The following is a 25,142-nucleotide window of genomic DNA, read 5'->3' on the forward strand; positions in this document are numbered from 1 at the left end:
GTGTTCCAGTCTATTATTCATTCCTATGTCAGGATGTCACAGATAATAGAAATCACAAGTGCTTTTAAAGATGCCCAGATGAGTCATAAATCCCCTATTTTCATATTTATATCATTCCATTCAAGAAAGGAAAGCACTCAAGTGACCATCAAGTATTAAGGGTCCCATATCTCAACACTGTCTCATTAGGTATTCTGTTCCCAAAATATAAACTGTAGAGGGCATATTGAATTTCACACTGGGTTATTGATTCAAATTCTATGACATAAGCCATGAAGTGATCCACAGTGCATGGATGTCTACACTTACCCACGAGTCTCCGTGCCCTAGACACAGAGACCTCAGTTCCAATCAGTCTCCATTTATTACTTTATTGTTGGTGACCTGATCAGGATCCAATTTTTGCTATGCATCATTTTTATTCGTGTAAAATAAATGTTTCTCACCACATCACACACACAATAAAACAACATTTATAACAATGACAAACGTTGAAAGACTAAGGCTGCACTGGGAATCAGTGTTTTTACTCATTATCATAAAGTTTTCTCTAGTAAATGATTGTGCAAAGATTTAAATACTCTAAAGCACCCTTTCCTGGTAAGTCAATAGAATGCAATATGAGCTTTGTTTATTGTGGCATCTTGATTCGTGGCATCTTTGATAGACTTCAGGACATTTTGTAGAAGAATAATTTAGGAAGTGTAACATCACATGGAGCATACTGGGAGAAAACTGGAGTCAATTCTGTTAACCCTTAAAATGTCTTTCAGTATTCTTTACTGAAGCATTTGTCTGCAATTCTACTCTCTTCTGCTTCTGTTTGACCTTTCTCAGGCTCATGTCCCATGACTCTAATCTCTTTTCTGAGGTCAGTTTTTCTCTCTGCCTCCATTTATTTCTCATAGGAAATCATTCACCATTTGATATTATCTTGTCCACAATCTCCTCATACTATTGTCAACAACCCTATTATGAGTTGCCTTGGTCTATGTTCATCTGCTTTTGGATTGAAATATTAAAATATAAGGAACGAATCCACCTCATCTCCACCACCCCTGTAGGCATTCTAATGTCTTAGTACAGTGAGTATTGTAGAATAAATGGTTGAGTGTTGTATCAAATATGATAGGAATGGACAATCCAGGGAAAAATTTGTTTCATTTGACACAGCAAAGGTATGCTACATGATCTGTATACACTTGCCTTGATGTATTCATATCCTGAATATTTCACAATGTGAAACCTGAGACACAGCAAAACATCACTATTGAAATGGACAAAGCTGTCTCTAAATTCATGCTGATTCCCACAATTAAAGACTGTTGCACATGGACCCAAAAAGACACCAATATACTGTCAAATCAGAGGTGCTTTCAAGTGAGAGGCAATACCAGAGGCCAATCAATCCTCTAATCTTCCTAGAAAGGGGGGAGGTGAAGGCTAAAGAAAGAAAGACAATAAAGACATAATTTCATAGTAAATGGGGGTGGGGCTGGGAGGTCAGTGCCTCAGAGTGGGCAAAGACAAAAGACACTCCGAGCTAGTCATTATTTATTGAGTGCTCACAATAATTGGAGGGAGTATCAGATGACTTATGGTGGTGATAATTTTATGTTGATAAGGGCAGTGAGGAGAGCAAAGTATTCTTACAATAGCATGTGGGACTTCCCTCAGGTGAAATCCTTCTCATTTTTTATTACTACTCAGTTCTCAAAGGACCAGGATGTCTTCTGCTGAAGTAATCTTGCCCTTGAGTGTCACAGCATCACAGGACCATTGAACCCTCAGCTATGACCAAAGGCACATGGAGTTATGTTCCCACAGGACATAGCCACCCTGCAGGCTCGAAGATTAGGGGTTAGATAGATAGTCCTAATCATAATTTAATTGTGAAATGATTTCCCCCTAAAATTATGTAGAATGATTCTTTTTTTTGGTACCGGGGATCGAACTCAGGACCTTGCACTTGTGAGGCAGGCGCTGGAACCACTGAGCTAAATCCCCACCTCAGTAGAATGATTCTTGACAAGGCAAGATCCTCACTTTTCCACGAGAGCTGATATGTTAGATAAATTCTTCCAAATGTACCTCAGTTTTTCTTACTGTTGCTTAAGTGAGGTTGAGCAAATGACTACTCTGAGATATGAGATGATATTAGGTCCTTTTTGGAATATGAAAGTGTACATAGAAACAAACTCCTAAGTTGGTGGAAAAATGACATCATTTATCTCCATTGAGACATTGTCTTAGTTAATTTATTGTTGCTGTATCACAATACCTGGCACTCAACTTAAGGAAAGTTTTGCTTTGGCTCACAGTTTCTAGAAGTTTCAGTCCATGGCTCTAAGGCAGGGTGGCATGGCAGAGGGTCATCACAAAGGACAAAGAGCTCATAGCATGGAAAGAAAGGAACTAGAGAGGACCAAGGGAGGAGAAGTATATACCCTTCCCAGGAACACCTACAGTAACCCACCTCTTCTCTTGAGGATTCACCTCCAAAGATCACATAAGTGGTAAAACACATCAGTGGACTAATTTAGTGATAAGTATGGCACACCTATGATCAAGTTGCCTCCCAAAAGGCCTACCTACGAGCATATGAGGCTTTGGGGAACATCCAGAAATCAACTAAAAGTCACTGAAAAGCTCTTTCTTTGGGCTATATTATCTGTACTTTTCACAGAAGAGAAAGCCCAAGGAAAATAACAGTAGTTTGATTTTTAACATTGTGTACAGATTCTCCATCAATATCAAACCATTAAATATTGTACTGCATGAACAAGAAGAATTAGGTGTATTAGGAGCCTGCATGATGCTTCCTGTAACCCACCACCATTGCATAACTGAACCCGAGCCCTTGCTGTTTATGCCATCTGGCCTCTGCGTACCTGAATTATCAATAAAGGATGCAGTCATAGGCATTAATTTTTTTATTGACCAGAAGCTTGCAGCTCTCTCAGTCCTTCTACAGATTTTTGCTGGTATGAGAAAATATACATGAAGAATGTTCTGTTTCCCCCCAAATTCATTGACAGGGAAGCATAGACCCATCTGAACTTATGGAAATTGAAGGAAAAGTCCCCCTTATTCCACCATTCTTCCTTCAATATTTTCCTGGGCTTCTACAGGTCCAAGAATTATTTTCTCAGAAACTTCATGTTCCTTTATGGTTTTCTTAGTTACTTTTCTCTTGTTGCTGTGACAAAATACCCAACACCCACAGTGAAGGGGGGAAAAGTTTATTTGGTTTACAGTGTGTAGAGGTTTCAGTCCATAACTGGCAGGCTCCAAGGCAGGGTGGGAGAGGGGCAGCTGTTCATGGTGGCAGAAGACAGCAAAAGCAACAACAGAACCTTGACAGCATCTTCATGACCCTTCATTTTATTCAGACTACTTAGGGCAGGTAGCACTCACATCCTTAATCCTAGTTCCCCAGGGTCTAGCATTGCACCATGAATCAGTCACATACTCTGGATTTGGTCCCCTCTGAAAAAGCCCTAGCTGAGACAGCATGAGGCATGGAGCGGGGTGGGTGGGGCATCTAAACACAAGCCATAATGTTCAGACCTTGGTCCTCAAAAGACTCATGCATATTCCTTTTTGCAAAAAAGTATTTAGACCATATCCAAATCCTAACAGTTTCAGCATTGCTGAAAAGTCCAAGTCCAAATTCTCTTCTGAGGTTTAAGGGAAATTCTTTGCTGAAAACCTGTATATAAATGAAAAGAAAGTTAAAATCTTCCAACATTCAGTGGCACAAGATAGACATTTCCATTCCAAAAGTTACAAACAGGGTGATAGCAAGAAATGGGAACAAAGCAAGTCCAATAAACCATCAGGGCAAACATTAAATTCCACAGTTCCACTTGTAGCATCCTGGGCAATCTGTAGCATGCTGTGAACTCCAAAGGGCTTGGGTGGCTCCACCCCTAAGGCACTTTTGGTGATGGTAGCTCCCATGGCTTCTCTTTTGGGCCAGATTTCCTCACTGTTCAGTTTTCCTTGGATGATCCATGTTCCTGGATTCTGCAAACTTCTGGGGTCTCCACTGCACCTTTGGTTTCACACTCATAGCTTTCCACACAGCCCTCAGGGGCATACTGCCTGGCCTCCCAGTCCTTCTTCTGAAATCTGGGTGGAAGACTTCCTGACCCCACAACTCTTGTATTCTGCATGCTCCTAAAACCAGCATCACATGGATAATGTCAAGGTCTGCTGCCAGCTGGATCAGTAGGCAGGCTTCCTCCTCTCTTGGCTGTAGAGGTTGAGTGGCCTGAACCAAATCCTGAGGAACAAGTTCCCTAGGCTGTTGCTATTCTGGAACATGGTGCTCTGGGGCTATCTTCTCAAAGCAAAGTATTTCACTTTTGCAATTTTGAGGCTGCAAAGGTGGAGTCCTGGTGTTTCTTGTAATGCTCTGAGACCATCTTTTCTATTGTCCTGTTCTTCTCAGCAATCAACATTTCCTCTGCTCTTTTTTTGCAGTCCATAGCTTTACTGGAGATTCCTTTATAGACAAACTGAAAAATGTTTTAAGTGATTCTGGGCTCTTTGCTCTTTATTCTCAACATAAATTTGACTAAAAGCCTCCAACAATAGCCAAGCCACTGCCTCAACATTAGACAGCTTTGAGATTTTCTTTGCCAGATTAATTAGTCTGCAACCTTAATCTCAGTCTCAGACAAAGTCTCTGGACCCAAGCAAAATTCATTTCTGCCAAGGTATAACACATATTGGCTGGAGTTCAGCAGCCAGTGCAGCCCTTCTTCCCAGCAGAAACCTCCTGTGCCTGGTCTTTACTGGCTTTTTGGTCTTTTGTGCTCTGATCAGAATCTCCCATACAATACCGCCTAAGGTGTTGTAGCTCTACTTTTTCAGCGGGCATCTCCAAATCTTTCCTAGCTCTTCCTCCTTCCCATTAGCTAGTTCCAAAGTCTCTTGAGCCACATGGCCAGGTAATGTCACAGCAATGACCTCACTTCTCTGATGCCAAATTCTGTTCTATTTACTTTTCTCTCATTGCTGAGACAAAATATCCAAGACCCAATGTGTAAGGGGGAAAAGTTTATTTGGTTTACAGTTCATAGAAGTTTCAGTCCATAATCAGCTGGCTCCAAGGTAGAGTGAGAGAGGCACCAGTTCATGGTGCTAGAAGACAGCAAATCAACAAGAGAACCTTGACAGTGTCTTCCTGCCCCTTTTATTTTATTCAAACTACTTAGAACAGGTAGCACTCACACCCTTAATCTGAGTGTCCATGGTCCTAGCATTGCACCATGAATCAGTCACACACTCTGGATTCAGTCAACTCTGAAAAAGCCCCACTTAAGACATGAGCCACTGGGGGGACATCTAAACACAAACCATAATAATGGTCTACATTCAGAAAATATTTGATGATGTCCTCTCTCGATAGTCAGCATACTCATATGCAATTTCTTCAACCTAGTTTCTCTGCCATCAGTGTTATTTCAACATTGCCCAGAAAATTCCTTTGTGTCATTCAAACTACTCCAAGTAAAATGCCACCCCATTTACTAAACTAGTGAGATTTACATTAACTTCTTTTATGTTCTCACAGCATCTTATCCTTTTAAAAAATTTTCTCATATTGCCACCACTGTGAGATTCATGGTCATTTGATTTGGAAACATTACACATGCTGAGAGACAGGAATGACTATGAACAAAGCTTTTCTGTGCCCTCAGCATCTCAGGGTTCAGATTGAGAAATTCTCTTACATTGAGCATGACAGATTGCACTAAAATTTGAGAAGGTAAGCCAGATGTCCACAAATGTTTAGTAAGGTTGACATACCATGCTGGGATTGAGAGAGACATCTGGAAGTGGCAATATGTAAATGAATTTAAATGAATCATGTGTATTTCTAATTTGGGTAAAATGGAGACATGGAGAATCACTTTGCAGATAGAAGAGCCACCATGTGCATCTCGGGGTTCCTTCAGATCAAAGTGTTGTGATGTTACATTGTGTCTCACTAGTCAGGATTATTAGGGTGTTTTCCCAGAAAACATTGACACAACTTCACATCTTTGTGGATATTCTTCATGGATTCTTCTGAGTTACCACCTACAAGTATAAATAGTAGCTAAGAAGGAGGACTTCATTAGCTTGCCAAATACTGTGTAACAGGATTCCAGGTGTCGATAGCCATGGGTTTGTTTTAAGCATGGGTTCATGGCCAGATGGCTGTATGTATTGTTAGTTCTGCCTTTATAAATTTTGGAAGGAAAAAGTCATTATGATATGCAAAGAGTTGCTGGGGTCAGACTGAGATATGTACACATTAAAGGAATCAGTTTGGACTATTCATAGAGCAAAGCTTATTTGTATAGTTTTGTGAAGAAAGAATTGATGTATTTGAAAGTTTACTGAGAACAGATACCTAAGAGATATTGTATTAAGTGTTTTGTTGTTGTTCTTGTCACAGGGAAACATACCTGACATAGAAAGTATAAGAAGAAAAGGTTTGTTTCAGTATTTGAGAGATTGCAGTCTGGATTTGACTGATTCTAATACAGAAATATCATGGTAAATAGAAATAAAGGATACCTGCTTTATGAGAACCAGGATCCAGAGAGAAGAGAAAGAGGGTGAAAGGAATGAGCCAGACTCCAGATTTGGTCCCTCAGGTCATGCTATCATGACTCAACTGGACACACTAAGAACTGTGCTATACTAATATCCTGTACTGCTCTCAATCCAAACAAGTTATTAACACGAATGTATCACCTGACTCCAGATAATTTTTTTCTAGAAATGTTAATGTTGAAATGTGCATAATTTCAACCTGTGACAGCCACAACAGGACATGGGGAGCTCATAGTCTAAAGTACTTAAAGTATCCCAGCCTCATCACCTGGATGTGATCAGGTGGATCAAATGTGGGGCTCAGTTTCAGCAATCATTCTAGCTTTCATACTTGGAATTGTGTTTATCTTCAGAACTCAGGTATTTTTTTACGACCTAGCATAAAATGTGAAGCTTGTCTGAGGGAGTTGAAATGCTTGCTTTTCTTTCATCTTTACTATTTTGTAGAATCCTATCATGCAACTCTAATTTCTTTATTAACCCAATATTTGTATTCCTATTAGGGGCCATATATTAATTTTCAGGGATGAAAATAAGTAGATTGAGAGACAGTGTGAAAATCTTGGGAATTGAGCCCACGGCCTCATTCCTAACAACAGGCCTTCCCTCTATTCCATTATGTCCTGATCAGGCCTGGAGTCATGATATTTTATCACATTAAGGATTGATTCTTCTATAGATATTGACCCTGGAACCTTCTGAGCACATTTATGACCCACTTTCAGAAAAAGTCCACTGAGTCCATTAAGAAGACCACGGAAGCTTTGAAAAGACAGGAGTAAAGTCCTTAAAGGCAAGTATTCCTCAGACGAGGTGAGACTGACATCGTGAGAGACAGGCTGATCCAGAAGTTCCTGAGTTATAATTTTATCATTTCAGCTCCACCTCTGCTGGAAGAGCTTTATTTCTCTTGTCGGGCTTAGCTCAGGGGGCCCGCAATGGAGCAGGAGCCAATCAGCGATGAAGGCGCGGGCTGTCTGAACTACCCAATCAGGTGGGATGAGGGAGGCGGGCTCTTCCTGTATCTCGGCAGCGAAGTGCACAGCCTGAGGGCATTGCTGAGAGCACCCACCTGACTAGACCACCCCTTTCTGTAACTTCTATTGGCTGGAACCTGCAATCGAAGGATCTTTGGAGACCCTCAAGCCACACAATGGTGACGTTGTGGGATGGGCGCTGGGAATAGGGGTGGAATCGGGTGAGTTCTGGAAGGAAGTGGCCAGAATGAGCTATGGCAATAAACAGCCTCTGCTGAACTCCAGAATCTGAGGTCGTTCTATTGTTTGGTTCTGCATCATCTTCTGTGCTTGTTCCGCTTTGCTCAGGCAGGGAGAGTTCTGGGTCTCCAGCATACTGTCCCCTCTGTGACACTGCTTAACCCAGAATGTGTTTGTGCAGCTGCAGGCAGAACTGTATCTCTGACCATCTGAGAAGAGCAGGAGCTTTGGGGGCAAATGTTGGGATCTATACTCAGCAATGAAAAACAATTACCACTTTAATTATTTACTTGACACTTCTACTCATAATGGCGTTACTGCATGAACTGTTGTAACCTAGAGAGGTGAAACTGTAGAGACGTGCCAGACTTTGAGTCAGATTCGAGTTCATTTATTTATTTACTTAGTACCAGGGATTGAACTCATGACCTTGCTCTTGCGAGGCAGGTGCGGTGCCGCTGAACTAAATCCTGGCCCTTTTATTTAAAGCTGGAGACCGAGAAGGGTTAGTTCCCAGAAAGAACTCTCCAGAGGGGAGAAGGGGTTTGGTTTTTTCTTTTAAACTATGCTTTCTATTGGGGAGGGCTCAAGGGGAGAGCAAGCAGAATTTTACAGAAGCAGAACCATGCCAGGTTAGTGGGGGGCAAGAGGAAGTTTCGCATACTGGGTGAGCTATGAAAAAAACATGTAGCTGCAGCAAGTTTTCTGCCAAACAGGATGTGGGTTTTGGGTGCTTTGTCCAGCACAAAATGGTACCGAGTTGGGTTGGCTATCACAGAACAGTGTTCGTGGTGTCACAACATTCAGAAATGAGGTCGTTAACCAAAAGAGAATGTTAGGAGAGATTTTATTGGAGATAATAATAAAAAGAGCTCCCTGATTTCCAAGAAGCAACCGAAGTAAGTGGCCCTGTGACCACTCAATACAGACCTAATTACCGATCAGCAGAGCACAGTAATTGCTCAGTTGTTTAGTGGCTACATGTCATAGATATCTCTGTGAATTTAAAACAGACACTTTGAACTCAGGCTCTAACCTGTTTCCTCAGCATGCAGGGTCAAAGGGAAACTGAAGTTTTGGAGAAAAACTGGTTATTTAACATTTTGACTTTCTGGAAACTCATGAGCTTAGGAGAGAGTCCCTGAAAATCCTTTTTTTGGGAGGGGGCTGCATTCATTGTTGCGCAGAAAGTCCACTCTTGGTCCAAAGTTCCAAGTAATTGTCTATTCTCATTTTAATTCTTATCAAAGTGGCTAATTTCCCAACTCCTCTATCTCAGGCTATTAGCTAGGTGCCTTACGTATAAGCTAAGTAAATTCTTTACATTTAGATTATTAATGTGACCCTTTCCGTAGAGTTTATGCTGAGAAAGATGGAGGGGATGTTAATGTATTAGCAAGGGAGGGCAAAGTGTTCCTGCTAAGGACACTTCCTGGAGAGGCTGTCTGTTCCACCCACACTAAGAAATGCATTCAACTGAGGCATCTACAGGGATGGGTACACGTGTTACTGGTATGATTTGAAAGGAAAAGTGGTGTCATCTCTGAAATAATTGCTTTGTAGTCTGTGGACTGTTTCTAGACATTTTTTAAAAAATTGAAATACTAATTGAGATGAACTTTGTATAATACAAGTACTAAAGTAGGGGTAAGTTCCTAAAGTTAAGGTCTGTGGGCATATGAATGAATAGAATACGAGGGTGTTTTGAATAGATAAGACCAAAGGGGAGTGAAAAGGAAATGGGACAGCAAGGATTTTGGAAGTCGGCAAAAATCAGCAACAACAGTAAACTTCTGACATCAGATTTTTCTTAATGTGATAATAAATGAAGGATTGTCTCCTGGCTTAGTTTGAGAATGAGTCATTGGTCACAGGCTTAAAGAAAGGAAGGAAATTTAGGAATGGGCAAGTACTTTTCCTCAGACTACTTACCCATTCACCTAATCATTTTTGAGGCAAAATTGGAAATTAGAAAGCTGATCTTTTTGTAGGTTTAAAAATAGGTTGGGCATCAACTTTGAAGTAGAATGGGGAGGGGTTTCTCCTGTATACAAAAGATTTCAAAATTGATGTTTTTTACTGTACAGGGATTGAACTCATGAAATTTGCCTTGAGCTACATCCCTTCAAAGTTTTATTTTAATTGCTTTTAAAAATTTGAGATCAGGTCTTACTAAGTTGCCCAGGCTATGGAAAACTTTTGATACTTTATCCACCTCTTTGCCTGTTGGGATGATGGACATGTGCCACTTTGCTAGATTAAGTTTGGGGTTCTTAAATCACCAGGATTTCCCAAGATTTCAGTGCTTGGGTAAAGTATCACTGAGGCGTGGTGGTGCATACCTAATGACATCCACATAGGAGACTGAGACAGGAGTATTAAATCACCAAGCCCAGCCTGGATAACCGAGCAAGACCCTTTTTCAGTATGAAGTAAACATTTTATGGTGTACCTCCACTCTATTCTGATTTTTCTAATGTACATGAAGCCCTGATTAAAGTCTATAGTAATGAAGAGAAAAAGAAATTATTTAGTGCAAATCTTACTTTTAATTTTGGATTTTACTCATTTTTCACACTAGAGGTACATGCTATAAGACTTGCTCATGATGAAGGATAGCAGTAATGAGTCACTGCTCTGTCAGAAACAGGAAACAATGGGTGAACACCCAGTGTACTATATTCAATAAATTACATGAAATAGTGTTTTATTATGAGCTTGGCTTTGTGTTACATAAATTTCCACAAATATAGTTTGTGTCATGAGCAGGTTGAAAGAATGCAAGGATAGCAAGGATGTTTGCTTGATTGGGTATATTTTGTGTAATTTCAACAAATTTTATTTTCAACTTTCAGACTCAAATAGAACTGGTAGACTCATTCTTCCAGCTCTTCATATAGTCCTCTGTAGAACATGACCCTCACTAGATTGTTTCCTGGTTTTCCTTTGTGTTTCTATTTATTTTAAAAATTAATTTTATTGATACATTTTAGGTATACAATATAATGACATTCATCATTGGAAATTTGCACCTGTACATAATCTCTCTTGGTTCTTATTTTTTCCCCATTCCCCTGCCATCCCTTCAACCCCTCCATCCCTCCCTATTTACAAAGACTTTGTTTCCATTTTTTCATTTTCTCATATTAATTCCATTCCCTTCTTTCCTTTCCCCCACCCCTCCCACTTCCCCTTCCCCTTTGCCCCTTTTCTTCCTATTTCACATTATCTATTATACCTTTAGTCCTTATTTACACTTTCAGTTTCTCAAACTAGAGAAACTATTTGGTATATACACATGTGTGTCCTATTTATTTCACTTAAGAATATTGCCTCAATGTGCATCTATTTAGCTATAAATGTCTCTAATTTCTCATTTTTTATGGATTAGTAGTACTCCATTTTATAAAAAACACCACATTTCCTTTATCCAGTCTCCAGTTGATGGCTAATTGGGCTGCTTCCAAGTTTTAGCTATTACAAACTGTGCTGCTATGAACATGGGTGCACATATATCATTGTGGTATGATTCTTTTAATTCTTTGGGGAAGATACCCAGCAGGGGAATAGCTGGGTCTAATGGAACTTTCGGTCCTAGTTCTTTGAGGTATCACCATACGGGGATTTCCACAGTGGTTGCACCAGTCTACACTCCCACCAGCAGTGGAGCAGAGTTCCTCTTTCCCCACAGCCCCACCAGCATTTGTTATTGGTTGATTTCATGATACCAGCCATTCTTTCTGGGGTGAGGTGGAATTTCAGTGTTGTTTTCATTTGCATCTCTCAAATGACCAGTGATGTTGAACATTTTTTCATATGTTTATTTGCTATTTCTACTTCTTTGTCTGAGAAGTATCTGTTCATTTCACTTGCCCATTTTTGGATTGGGTCTTTAAATTTGGGAGGTCTGACTTTTTAAAGTTCTTTATAGATTCTAGATAGTAGACCTTTGTCTGAGGAACAGCAGGTGAAAATATTTTTGCACATTGTGGGTTGTCTTTTCACACTGTTTGTTGTTTCTCTTGCTGTGTAGAAGCTTTTTAATAAGGAGAGATCCTACTTGTTGAGTGTTTGTGCTAATTCACAGGTAACTGAGGTTTTGTTCATAAAATATTTTCCTATACCAGTGTCTTCAAGAGTTTTACCTAACCTCTATTCCAGCCAGTTCAGCGTTTCTGTTTTAATATTTAGATGTTTAATCCATTTTGATTTTAGTTTAGTGCATGGTGAGAGATATAGGTCTAGTTTTAATCTTTGGAAAGTTGAAACCCAGTTTTTCCAGCATCATTTATTAAAGAGGCTATCTTTCCTCCAGTGAGGGTGTTTGGCTCCTTTGTCAAAGATGAGGTGGCTGAGTGTGTCTGGAGTTGTTTCTACATCTTCTAATTTGTTCCACTGGTCCTCAGGTCTGTTTCTTTGCCAGTACCTTGCTGTTTTTATCACAGTAGCTTTGCAGTATAGTTTCAAGTTGGTGCTTGTGATACCCCCTATCTTGTCTTTATTGCCTTGTATTGCTTTTGCTATTCTAGGTCTCTTGTTCTAAATGAATTTTTGGATTGCTTTCTCCACGTCTGTGAAGTATGCTGCTGGGATCTCAATTGGAATTGCATTGAATCTATATAGCAGTTTTGGAAGTATGGCCATTTTCACTATGTTGATCCTTCCTACTCAGGAAGAGGGGATGTCTTTCCATTTTGTATTGTCTTCAATCTCTCTTTTCAGAGTGCCATAGTTTTCAGAGAAGAGGTCTTTGATTTCTTTCGTTAGGTTGATTCCTAGGTATTTCAGTTTCTTGAATGCTATTGTGAAAGGAATTGTTTGCCCTATTTCTCTCTCAGTGAGTCTCTTGTTTATGTACAGGAAAGCTATTGATTTTTGTGCATTGACCTTGTATCCAGCTACTTTACTGAATTTGGTTATTAAGTCTAGAAGACTTTTGGTGGAGTTCTTGGGGTCTTCTATATAGAGTATCATGTCATCTGTAAATAATGACAATTTGACTTCTTCATTTCCTATCTTTATTCCTTTTTTTTTCTCTTGTCTAATTGCTGTGGTTAATGTTTCCAAGACTATATTGAGCAGGAGTGGTGATAGTGGACATCCTTGTCTTGTTCCTGATTTTAGTGTGAAGGATTTCCGTGTTTGACCATTTAGTATGATATTGGTTGTTGGTTTTCCATAGATGGCTTTTACCAGATTGAGTTAGAGGCTGTTGATTCCAATTTTTTTGTTGGGTTTTTATCGTTAATGTGTGTTGGATTTTGTTGAATGCTTTTTCTGCATGTATTGAGATGATCATATGGTTTTTGTCCTTGGCTCTATTGAGAGAGTGTATTACACTCATTGATTTGCCTATGGTGAACCATCCCTGCATCCCTGGGATGAATCCCACTTGGTCAGGGTGTATGATCTTCTTGATAATCTTCTGCATTCTATTTGCCAATATCTTATCAAGGATTTTTGCATCTATGTTCATTTGTGAAATTGGCCTATAGTTATATTTTTTTGGTTGTGTCTTTCTCTGCTTTGGGGATCAAGGTGATGCTTGCTTCCAGGAATGAATTTGGGAGTATTGCTCCCCTTTCAATTTCATAGAAGAGTTTAAACAGTAGTGGCAGTAGTTCCTTTCTAAATGTCTTCTAAAATTCAACAGTGAAGCCATCAGGACCAGGCTTTTCTTTTGGTAAGTTTTAAATTACATTTTAAATTTCATTGATTGATACTGGGTCATTTACAATTTTTAGGTCATTTTCGTTCAACTTTGTTAATTTATACATATCTAGGAATCTGTCCATTCTGTGTTTTCATTCTTATTGCCGTATAGGTTCTCCAAGTAGATACTGATGATTCTCTGGATATCTTCTGGGTCCATTGTAATGTCACCCTTTTCATTCCTAATTGCATGGATTTGGGTCTTTTCTTTCCTTCTTCTGATAAAGTTAGCTAAGGGTTTGTCAATTTTGTTTATTCTTTTGAAGAACCAACTCTTGCCTTCATTGATTTTTTGTATCATTCTCTTAGTCTCCATTGCACTGATTTCTGCTCTGATCTTTATAATTTCCTCCCTTGTATGAGCTTTGGGTTTGTCCTGCTCTTCTTTTTCTAGAAGCTTGATGTTCAGCATCAGGTTATTTAATTGGGGTTGCTCTGTTTTCCTAATATGAGTATTCACTGCTTTGAATTTCCCTTATAAGATTGCTTTCATTGTGTCCCATAGATTTTGATATGTTGTATTGTCATTTAATTGAAGGAACTGTCTGATTTCTTCTTTAATTTCCTCTGTGACCCACTGGTTATTCAGAAGTGTGTTGTTCAGTTTTCATGTGTTTATGAAATTCTTGCAGTTTCTTTTGCTATTGATCTCAAATTTCATCGCACTATGGTCTGTTATTATACAGGGGATAAGTTTAATTCCTTTGCACTTACTTAAACATGTTCTATGAGCGAGTATGTGGTTTATTTTGGAGAATGACCTATGTGCAGCTGAAAAGAATGTGTATTCTGATTTTGTGGGGTGAAACACTCGGTAAACATCTGTTAAGTGCATTTGTTCAAGAGTTTCATTGAGTTCTAATGTTTCCTTGCTTATTTTTTGTCTAGTTGGTCTATCTATTTGTGGCAGTGGAGTATTTAGGTACACCACTACTATTGTATTAGTGCTTTATGATTTTTCATGTCTGTTAGTATTTGTTTTATATAGTTGGGTGCACTAGTGTTTGGTGCATAGATATTTATGATTGTCATCTCTTCCTCTTGGATTGTTCCTTTTACAAGGATGTAGTCTCCTTCTTTACCTCTCTTAATTAGTGTGGGTTTGAAATCCACTTGATCTCCAAAGAGGATAGCTACTCCTGCTTTTTTTCAGGTTCCTGTCCCATGGAGTATTGTATTCCACCCTTTAGTTTTCAGTCTATGAGGTTGTTTTTGAATTAGGTGTTTCTTGTATGGAGCATATTGTTGGATCTTGCTTCTTGACCCATTCTGCTAGTCTATTTCCTTTGATTGGTGAATTGAGACCATTAACATTGATGGTTATAACGGATATGTGTTGACTCATCCTTGTCATGACTTTTTCTTTTTGTTGAATTCTCCCCCTTTGCATTTAATTTCTTGTTGTGCTTGGTAGATTCATTCTGCTGGGCTTCCTGTGGTTGTGATCCTCATTGTCTTTTCCTAGGATATTGTCTAAAATTTTTTTGAGTGCTGGTTTGGTATTCATGAAGTTCTTAAGGTGCCCTTTGTCATGAAAGTATCTTATTTCTCCATCAATTTTGTAAGATAGTTTTGGAAGGTACATCAATCTGGCTTGAAGGCTGTTTTCCTTTAGGGCTTGCAATAAGTCACTCCAAGGTCTTCTTGCCTTGAGGGTTTGTGTTGAGAAGTGTGCTGTGATTCTGATAGGCTTTCCTTTGTATGTGACTTGTTTCTTTTCTCTAACTGCTTGTAGGACTTTTATCTTCTGTTGGGTTTCTGGAATCTTAACAATTATATGCCTATGTGTAGATTTTTTTTGATCAAGGCTATTTGGAGTCCTATATGCCTCATTTATGTGTGTGTCAAGTTCTTTTCCCCTCCTTGTGAAGTTTTCTGCCATCACTTCTGTGAACAGTTTTTTTATGTCATCTGCACTCTCTCCTGTTTCTTCATTGACTCCAATCAGTCTTATGTTATTCTTTTTTATTTTTTATATTAAATTCTTTTATTGGTACATTGCAGGACTTATGTTATTCTTCTTTGCATCATCTAGTAGCTGCTGGATTGCTTTCTCGTTGTCCCTTACAATTTTAAAGCAATTTTTCTTTTCCTGGTCACTAATTGGAATCCTATCTTCTGTATCTGAAATTCTGTCCTCACATTGGCTCATTCTGCTGCATAGAATTTCAATGGAGTTTTAATCTCCTGGAAATCTGTTTGCATCTGTTTTATGTATTCCATTTGTTTCCTATGTTTGGATTCCATCATGTTCCTCACCCCTCTCTAGATTTATTAATCATGTCTTGCACTATGGGCACAATCTCTGCTGTTATCTGAGAAATTACTTCTGATTTCATTGTTTCTGGATCCTCTTTTGTTGCCAGTTCAGAGAGTCCAGGTGGTTGAGTATCAGATTGTTCCATCTCGTTTTCCTTTGGGCTTACTGTACATGATCTGGAAGTCTGGTTTTGAGGCTTGTTTTTGTTTCTTCTCATTTCCTTGGGGTGGGGGTGTGTGCTGCTGGCACCTGCGTGGCTCACCTCCTCTGTGCTGAAAGCGGGTGGTACATTGGCCCAGAAGCCTCCTCCTCTGTACTGGGAGTAGTGGCATGTTGACCCGGAAGCCTCCTCCTCTGAGACCGGTTCTCTTTCTCTGACAGTCTGAGCTGTTCTCCAATAGATACCCTGACCACTGCTTGCTGAGAATATGTAGGCCTCACATTTGCAACTATGCTTTACTTATTGCTGCCTCATCTGTGAATTATGTCTTTTCATGTTTGAAGGCAGACAAACAGACATAAATTAGTATGTACACTGCATTGGTAACTTACTGTTTAAATATTTGACAAAAAATTATATTCTCCAATACTTTTGCTGAGTTTTAATCATTATAACAATGTAAATGTCCTGGGTATATTTAGAAAGTTTCACCATTGAGCCATGGGCATTCCATAGCATATACAGGTGATTAACACCTACTTGATGCAAACCTTTCTTGCCTTACTGATGACCATTTTCCTCCTTTGGCAACTTTTAAGTTTACCATGTGTGATTTTCCATGAACTTAATTCTCTTAATTTCCTTCTTTGAATTTTCAGTATTATATAAAAATTGCACAGAGAAATATTTTGAGAAGTTTTATTGTCTCACTATTCTCAAGTGCTGATATGTGAATCAAGGGCAAAGTACTTTCTAATCCATTCCATTTGTATGTGGTTCAGGATTTTTCAAGTTTACTTGAAAAGGATCACATCCTTCTCCAGGGATAATAGCACAATGTTTTCTGCAGTCGTTGGAAAGAAGTCACTGGTCTGTATGTTTTGGTAAACTCCAAAGTAAAGGAGATGAATGTGGAGTGTATAAGCTGGTTCTCCATTCTTGCTTATTGTGTTCTCCCACACTTCAATTTTTTTGGTGATTTTCTCCACTTAGATGTGGATCTTATTTTATATTAAATCTTTCTCTTCTGTCAGTTATGTTGTAGTTAATTTTTAGATTTGTGTTCATTGGCCTTTACACAAAATCTTTATATTGTGTACACAGCAAATATTTTATTTCCCATGATTTTCATAGATTTTAATTTCTCCTTCTGATTCTGATGAATACTTGATTTTGTTCTGAGGAAACATTTTTTTCTTATCTGAATGTTTTTAAACTATAAGTTCCCAAGACATTCTAGTTTATATTTCCCCTTTTAATATGTAACCTATGTACATAGACGAGTATACAATCCATATTTCCAAGTACATACCTGTTTCTCCCTGAACATGAAGGAAACATTGCGATTTCTTTCAGAGATGTTTAGCATCAGCTGCATAAAATATCTATATTCTATTTACATGTGGATACATTGAAGACTGTCTTCCTTTCCTGAGATCCATTTGTCGTTCTCTACTAATCATACACTGACATGAAAGGTGGAATTTGAATGTCTTTCATATAAATTATGCAAACTATCACCTCGCTCACAAGGTATTGAATGTTGTTAGTCTTCTTTATAGTCTAGAGCTATATATATATATATTTTTGGGGGGGTACTGGGGATCGAACTCAGGTCCTTGCGCTTGCGCAGCAGGCGGTGAAACCACTGAGCTAAATCCTTGGCCATAGAGCTATAATTTTTTAACAAATCAAAGGTGTGATTTGTAAGTGACACAATGTATTTTTAAGTTTTCCTTTTGGGGGCAGGAGTTTGAGGCAAGGTCTCACTTTTTAATTCAAATTGGCCTTGGAATTTCTACATACCCCAGGCTGTACTTTGAACTCATGGAAATCTGCCTACCTAAGTCTCTGAAGTTCTGGGAAAACTGGCTTGTACCACGATACCTGGCTAAAGATTCCCTTTTGTAATCAGGGCCTAAATACTTTTTTTTAAGGGCCTAATTACTTTTTGATATCTTGGTTTTCAACACATTAAATAAATTGCATTCATATTCTCCCATTCATTACTATTCCTCACACCATCCTAGAATTTCTCTTATCTGAGTGCAAGGTGATCATTTGGTGTCTCTGAGGTATAAGATAATATGCCACCATTCTGCTATTCTCATTGTCCATAAACTTGCTCCCATAAAACTTTTCATTAGCATCTGAATTATTATTCAGAAAACATTTTAATGTTTAATTAAGTTTTTTCTATGAAACCAGATCCTAGTTTCAAAATGCTACCTATGTAGAAGAAACAAGGGCTCAATTCTGTGAATAATCAGATTTGAAAAGAGATGTAATCCATGGTGTATCAAAACCTCTCATTAAATATTTACTTGCCCCTGTGTTTTGTGGATAGTGATTTTCAGCCTCCCTCTATGAGCTCTGCTTTAAAGACAGTCCACAAATACAATTTGGGTGACACTGAAGGGCAACCAGTGCTAATATTGTGCTGTTGCTTTAGCAATGAGTTCCAACCCAGCATTAAAATTGCTGTGTGAAAATATGTGCAAATGCATAGGTTTGTTGACCAAGACATGGAGGTAATATAATTCAGCTTTTTAAGGGAAGAATTGAGATCTCAAGCCATGAGTCACAACCTTCCTTCAGGAAACGTGTGATTATTCAGGACCCAGTGACCTTTGAGGATGTAGCTGTGAACTTCACGATAGAGGAGTGGGCTTTGCTGAAACCATCCCAAAAGAAGCTCTACAGAGATGTGATGTGGGAAACATTCAAGAATATGACTGTTATAGGTAAGGATGACATTTTCTCATTTATACAATTAGCAATGGTTCTTGTTCATTGGTGCAGTTTAATTAAATAGAATGTGAAAGTATTTTGAAGAATATATCAGTCTGGTTATATTATACCATGAAGTTAACAGGAGTCTATTAATCTTTATTTAACGATATAGTAATTTTTTATTTGTCTATTTACAATTCAGGAAGAACCTGGGATAACCAGCAAATTGAACAAACATACAAAAATTGCTCAAGGAATCTAAGGTAATTTGTGCTCTCAAGAAAACAGAATATTCCTCAAGAATTAGTGTGTCAGCAGAAATATTACAAATGAGGCTATGTTCAAATTTATTTAATTTCATAAAAATTCTCCAGAGATGCACAAGGTTGATTTTATATAATCGAACAATTGAATACAGAAATATTCCAATATAGGAAATTGAGTAGGTACTGACGCTTCTCGGCCTTTTGGCTAAGATCAAGTGGAGTAGGTACTGATATTATGCACCAAGTGTCACTGTCTGCTACATTGGTATAAGAAGATTCTTTCATAACCAACATCATTGAAATGTATAAACTTGTATTTTGGTATTGTGTAAGCATATATGAAAGGAATAAATTTTGATTTGATCCCCGGTACCAAAAAAAAAAGAATAAATTTTGAATTTTGACAGGAACTTATCTTCAAGATATCTAATTATTTATACACATGAGACATTCATTATCTAAAAAATATCTAACCTGGAAGCAGTATTCAAAATAGAAATGAATGGGGCTGGGGATTTAGCTCAGTGGTTCCGGAGGCTGCCACAAAAGCGCACGGTCCCGAGTTCCATCCCCGGTACCAAAAAACAAAACAAAACAAAAAATATAAATGAATGTTATTATTGTAATAATAGATGTTTTCAAAACATTCTTCAGAGAATTGTGTCCATTCATGTTTTAAAATTCTTAGAAGGCACGCTCATACATTGTTGGTGGGAATGTAAAGTAGAACCATTATGATAATCAATATACAGATGTCTCAGAGTAAAAGTAGAAGTTTTTATTTGGTCATAGTATACCTCCCTGGGTATATTCTGAAATGAGTTAAAATCATCATATTTAGTAATACATATATACCCTTGCTCAAAGCAGAGTATGCACTGCTTTTCACAATACCTAAGCTTTGGAAGCAATTCACAATATTTGAATTCTGGAAAGAGCCTAGACACCCATCATTGTTTGGCTAGTAAAGAAAATATGGGATAGGCTCAGCATGGTGGTGCATTCTTGTTATCACGGCACTCTGGGAAGCTGAATCAGCAGCATAACAACTTGATGTTCAGCCTGAGGAAATTAATTATCAATGAGGATCTTTCTTCAAATAAGACCTAAAAAAGCTGAGAATGTAATTCAGTGGTAAGAGCTGTGTTTAATTCTCAGCACTGACAAAAATGCATTGCATATTCAGTCACAAAGAATGATATCACATCATTGTCCAAAACCCAAAAATAGATGGGACTTCATCCCATAATGTTAAGTGAAATAAGCCAGATACAGAAAGTGAAATATTGCATATTTTCTCTTAAATGAGAAACTAAAAATATATTTTGAGAGTAAAACAAAAGAGAGGTGATAGAAAACAAAAGGCTAACTTTTTGGAGATGGGAAAATTGACCAGGGTAAAGAGAGAAGGGGAGAGTGATGGGTGAAAAGGTACAAAAAATCATCAATATATGAGAGACATAGGTATCTGTCCCCTAAAATGAAACTACACCATATGTATTGCAGATACATACCAATTAAAAATTTCCAAATAAATACCATCCTTTTGTTAATGGGTGTTTGGAAGGCATCTCCAAGGTATTAGGTAAATTCATTGTCAAAATAAAGTCTTTGTAAATAGGGAAGGGTGGAAGGGGTGAAGGAAGGGCTAGGAATGGGGAAAAAATAAGAACCAAGACGAATTATGTAAAGGTACAATTCGCAATGAGAAATGTAATTGTGTTGTATACCTTCAATGTACCAATGAAGAATTTAATTTTAAAAAAAATTTCTTTGCAGGCATCAAACCAGAACTTCTCCTGATAAATTATTAATATGAAAACCCTTTTTTATTGTGATTGATATTTTTTGTTCTTTTTTCTTTACAGAAATGAAGAAGTAGTAAAATGCCATCAATATAAAGCTTGGAAACAACAGGAAGAAATATTCCTTTGGACTCCAGATGCTAATAGGGACAGGCAACAAGCTCCTTTACCTGAAAGCCTTGCTTGTAAAGAGCCCCTGATTGGGCATTTGACCCTAAATGTGCCCATTATAGCTCACACTGGACTGAAGTCAGATGACTATTTGGGATTTGAGGAGAAGCTATATAAATGTAATGATCATGGAAAAACCTGCAGTGATTTCCAGTCCTTTCAGAAGCATACAAGGACAAAGACTGGAGAGAAACCCTATCAATATGAGCAATGTGCAAAAGCTTACTCTGATCTTAGTGAAAGACCTCAACCTGGAGAGAAAACCTCTGTAGGTAAGAAAAATGTGAAAGCCTCCAGCACACCCAGTGGTGTTCAAATCCATGAAGGAAAGCACAGTGGGGAGAACCCATATGTATGCAAACAATGTGGGAAAGCTTTTTTTTCTTCATACCATATTCAAGTACATGAAAGAAAACATACTGGAGAGAAGACCTATGTATCTAAGGAATGTGTGAAAGCATTAGCTCATAATAATTCCTTTCATAGACCTAAAAGTATTCAGACTGGGGTGAAACCCTATGTATGCAAGCAGTCTGGGAGAGCATTCACTGCACATAGTTACTGTAAAATACATGAAAGAAGTCACATTGGGGAAAAACCTTATGTATGTAAGCAATGTGGAAAAGCATTCATTACACAGAGAGCTTATAAAACACATGAACGTAATCATACAAGTGAGATATGCTATGTGTGTAAGCAATGTGGAAAAGAATTCACTCATAAGTCCACATATCATAGACATACAAGGTCACACACTGGTGAGAAACCCTATGTATGTAAGCATTGTGGAAAAGCATTCCGCACACACAGTCACTGTCAAAGACATGAAAGAATTCACACTGGGGAGAGACCCTATGTATGCAAACAATGTGGGAAAGCATTCATTACACACAATCATTTTCAAATACATGAAAGAACTCACACTGGGGAGAAACCCTATGTATGTAAGCAGTGTGGGAAATCTTTCAGTCAACGGACTAATTGTCATATACATGAAAGAATTCACACTGGGGAGAAACCATATGTATGTCAGCAATGTGGAAAAGGATTTGCTGTTAAGTCCACATTTCGTAGACATGGAAGGTCCCACACTGGTGAGAAGCCTTATGTATGTCAGCAGTGTGGGAAAGCATTCAGCACACTCAGTCAGTGTCGAATACATGAAAGTATTCACACTGGAGAGAAACCCTATGTATGTAAACAATGTGGGAAAGCATTCAGCACACTCAGTCACTGTCAAAGACATGAAAGTATTCACACGGGAGAGAAACCCTATGTATGTAAGCAATGTGGGAAAGCATTTAGCACTCTTAGTCACTGTGGAAGACATGAAAGTATTCACATGGGAGAAAAACCTTATGTATGTAAACAATGTGGAAAAGCATACACTACACAAAAATATTTTAAAAAACATGAACGAAGTCATACTGAGGAGAAACTTCATGTGTATCAGTAATGTGGGAAATCTTCAGCCAACAGGGTACTGGTCAAATGTGAAGGAATTCACACTTGGAAGAAACTGTATGCAAGTAATGTGGGCATTCTGTATACAAAAGTGCCATTAAATATGAAAGCAAGCAAGCACATTGGGGCAAACTGTAGGCATTGTGGGAAAACATTTGATGTAAGCTCTTCATTTTTTAGACATGATAGGACTCACTAGGGAGTAACTATGCAAGGAATGTGTGAAAAAATTTAGCTGATACAGCATCAAATAAATGAAGGAGGTCATACTGAGGAGAAAGCCTATGTAAGCAGTGTGAGAAACCATTCAGTATACATGGTTATTGTCAACTGCATGGAAGAAGTCTGGGGAGAAAGGCTGTATATGTAAACCTATTTTGAAAATCCTGTGAAAATTGCTCACGTAGTGGAGACCTGTAGAAATTATTAATATGAAAATTTTGATGTCAATGTTTCTTCATTAATTTTCTAGAAAATACATTCTCAAATGGAGATGTCCTAAAGTGTATTCATTCTGTGTTTTTCAATAAAGCACTTGTAAATATCTGATCTATGTATCTGTGGTCTTTAGAATAAAAAAATATTGAATTGACATAATTATATAATTTTGTGTATGCCAGTATCTTTGAGTATAACATAGTGTCTTCTAATTAAACAAGGTGTATTGAAGTATATTTTTCACCTCCAAGTATGGTTAGTATTATGTAGTATTTGTTTTGTTTTGTTTATACAGTTGGGAGAAGAGACCACTAAAAAGTAAATTTTGTTAATTGTTTTTTAATTGCTGGACTTGCCCACTAGATTTGATTTGAAATTTTTGTATATACACTCCATATTCTGTGTAACAGGGTATTTTTGAATTTCATGTTTATATTATATTTGATGGAGAGAGAGGCTTGTAAATGTGTTTTGACAAAGGTCAATTGTTTTCACACACCTTGTACATTAGCAATATTGTGTTTTTCATCCCCTAACAAAACACCTGCATGTATCCCAACGGAATTGTGTATCAAGTACATATTTTTGCCTACTTGCTTTCACGTTGGAGTCAATATTATGATTCACATGAAATTTTATGTCTTCTTGCCATCAAAATTTTACTTTTCATGCTTATACTATGATGATTCTTAATTTTGTGGTAATTTTTCCAACACCTCTACCAAAAAATAAACCATACTGCTGTGAGTTTCTGATTGCCACAGGTCAGCAAGAACATAACTTGTCTCTCAATAGAGATCATGAATTGTAGTACTAAATCTCTCCAAAAGGTATAAATGATGGAATGATTTATCACTAACAAAGTTATCAAAGGAATTTTTATTCACAGTGAAGTTGTTTAGGGAAGAATAATTATTGGACGTGATGAGCCAAATCCTTTATTCTGTGCCCTGATGCTGGCATTGACATTCTCTTTGGTAATCAATACTGCTTTAACTAAGAAGATGAAATAATGTCATGAAGGAAAAAAAACAGTTTAATAAAAAGGAAATTTATTACTTTCTGATTCAGATTGTGTTCTGTTTTACCAATTTTAGCGATAAATTTATACAATGTCTTTTTTCATTATCCATAAGGAGCACTGTCTGCTGTTTGACGTATGTGCAAACATGTTAAAACACATAGATTTACCCAAGCTGTGAGCATGAGGCTCTGTTGGTCTCCTTGACCTGTATTTTGTCTTTCTTTTCAACAATGAAATATTTTGTAAAATATTTTATACAGTGTTTTAAAATACAAATGGTGCTCCATTTCTGATGGGGTTACATTGTGATAAACCTGTGGTAACATGAAAATATAAATGAGCAGAGGTTCCCATGACTATTAAAGGGGGGGAGTTCTTATACATCATTACTTATGAAGCAGAAAATTTATTTGCTTAAAGTGTCATTTGAAGGTACTTAAAACTGCATTGAAACTTTATTTACTGTACAGAGTTCTGGATGTATTTATCAAATAGAGAAACCACCCTCAAAAAAAAAAGAAAAAGAAAAAGAAAATATAACTGAGCAATGAATTAAATTCCCATAATGCAGTAAACATTATATAGCTTGCTCCAGGCTTAATCATGCTTAGACACATAAATTACCAGTGTGGTAGTATCATCTACAATTATGTCTACTTTATATCTGAAATATATGATGTAATTTATCGATTGCACTACAATCTATAAATTATATATATATGTATGTACACTGCAGAATACAGTGTCAATTTTTTGACCTAGAACATGTGGCTAAGTTTCCTGCTCACTTCTGCTTCTTCCCACCACAGGAAGATCTATAGTGTATACTGCTGTCACTATTCCAGCCAGTGATGGAATGATGAAAAGATAAGACATTTTATCCTGAGCACATTTACTATCCCATCATTTTACCATGAACAGAAATTCTTGCTGTTCCTGGCGATGCAGGCCTGTAATCCCACCAAGTCAGGAGGAAGACTTGGGCAGAAAATAAAATGGAGGCCAGCACAGGCAACTCAGTGACAACTTGTTTCATATATGAAAGTTCTGGAGATGTAGCTCAGTGCTTTAGTACGTCTAGGTTTACTCCACAGTATCAAAATTATTTTAATGTAAAACCATTACACATCAGTGTTTGTCTTTTAGTCACTTAACCTATAAAAGTCTAAGCCAGATATGATGGTGCATTCCTTCAGTCCCAGCATCAGGAGAGGCTGAGACAGGATGATCATGACTTTGAAGTCAGTGGGGGAAACTTGGCTAGTTGTCTTAGCAAA

The 25,142-nt window shown here is 37.8% G+C and overlaps 1 protein-coding gene across 1 annotated transcript; it reads left to right on the forward strand.

Annotated features, from left to right (window-relative positions):
- Positions 1-7,639: 7,639 nt before the first annotated feature.
- On the forward strand, positions 7,640-24,473 carry LOC101698220 (uncharacterized). The gene is made up of 4 exons (XM_087199610.1): positions 7,640-7,771; positions 18,582-18,708; positions 18,900-18,960; positions 20,832-24,473. Exons 1-4 carry the CDS (start codon positions 7,769-7,771, stop codon positions 22,393-22,395), a joined length of 1,755 nt encoding a protein of 584 aa, XP_087055736.1. The 5' UTR covers positions 7,640-7,768; the 3' UTR covers positions 22,396-24,473.
- Positions 24,474-25,142: the final 669 nt, after the last annotated feature.

Source organism: Heterocephalus glaber, unplaced genomic scaffold, assembly GCF_053883595.1.
Source record: "Heterocephalus glaber isolate CG9 unplaced genomic scaffold, H.glaber_assembly_v1.0 deba00001724, whole genome shotgun sequence".
Classification (NCBI taxonomy): domain Eukaryota; kingdom Metazoa; phylum Chordata; class Mammalia; order Rodentia; family Bathyergidae; genus Heterocephalus; species Heterocephalus glaber.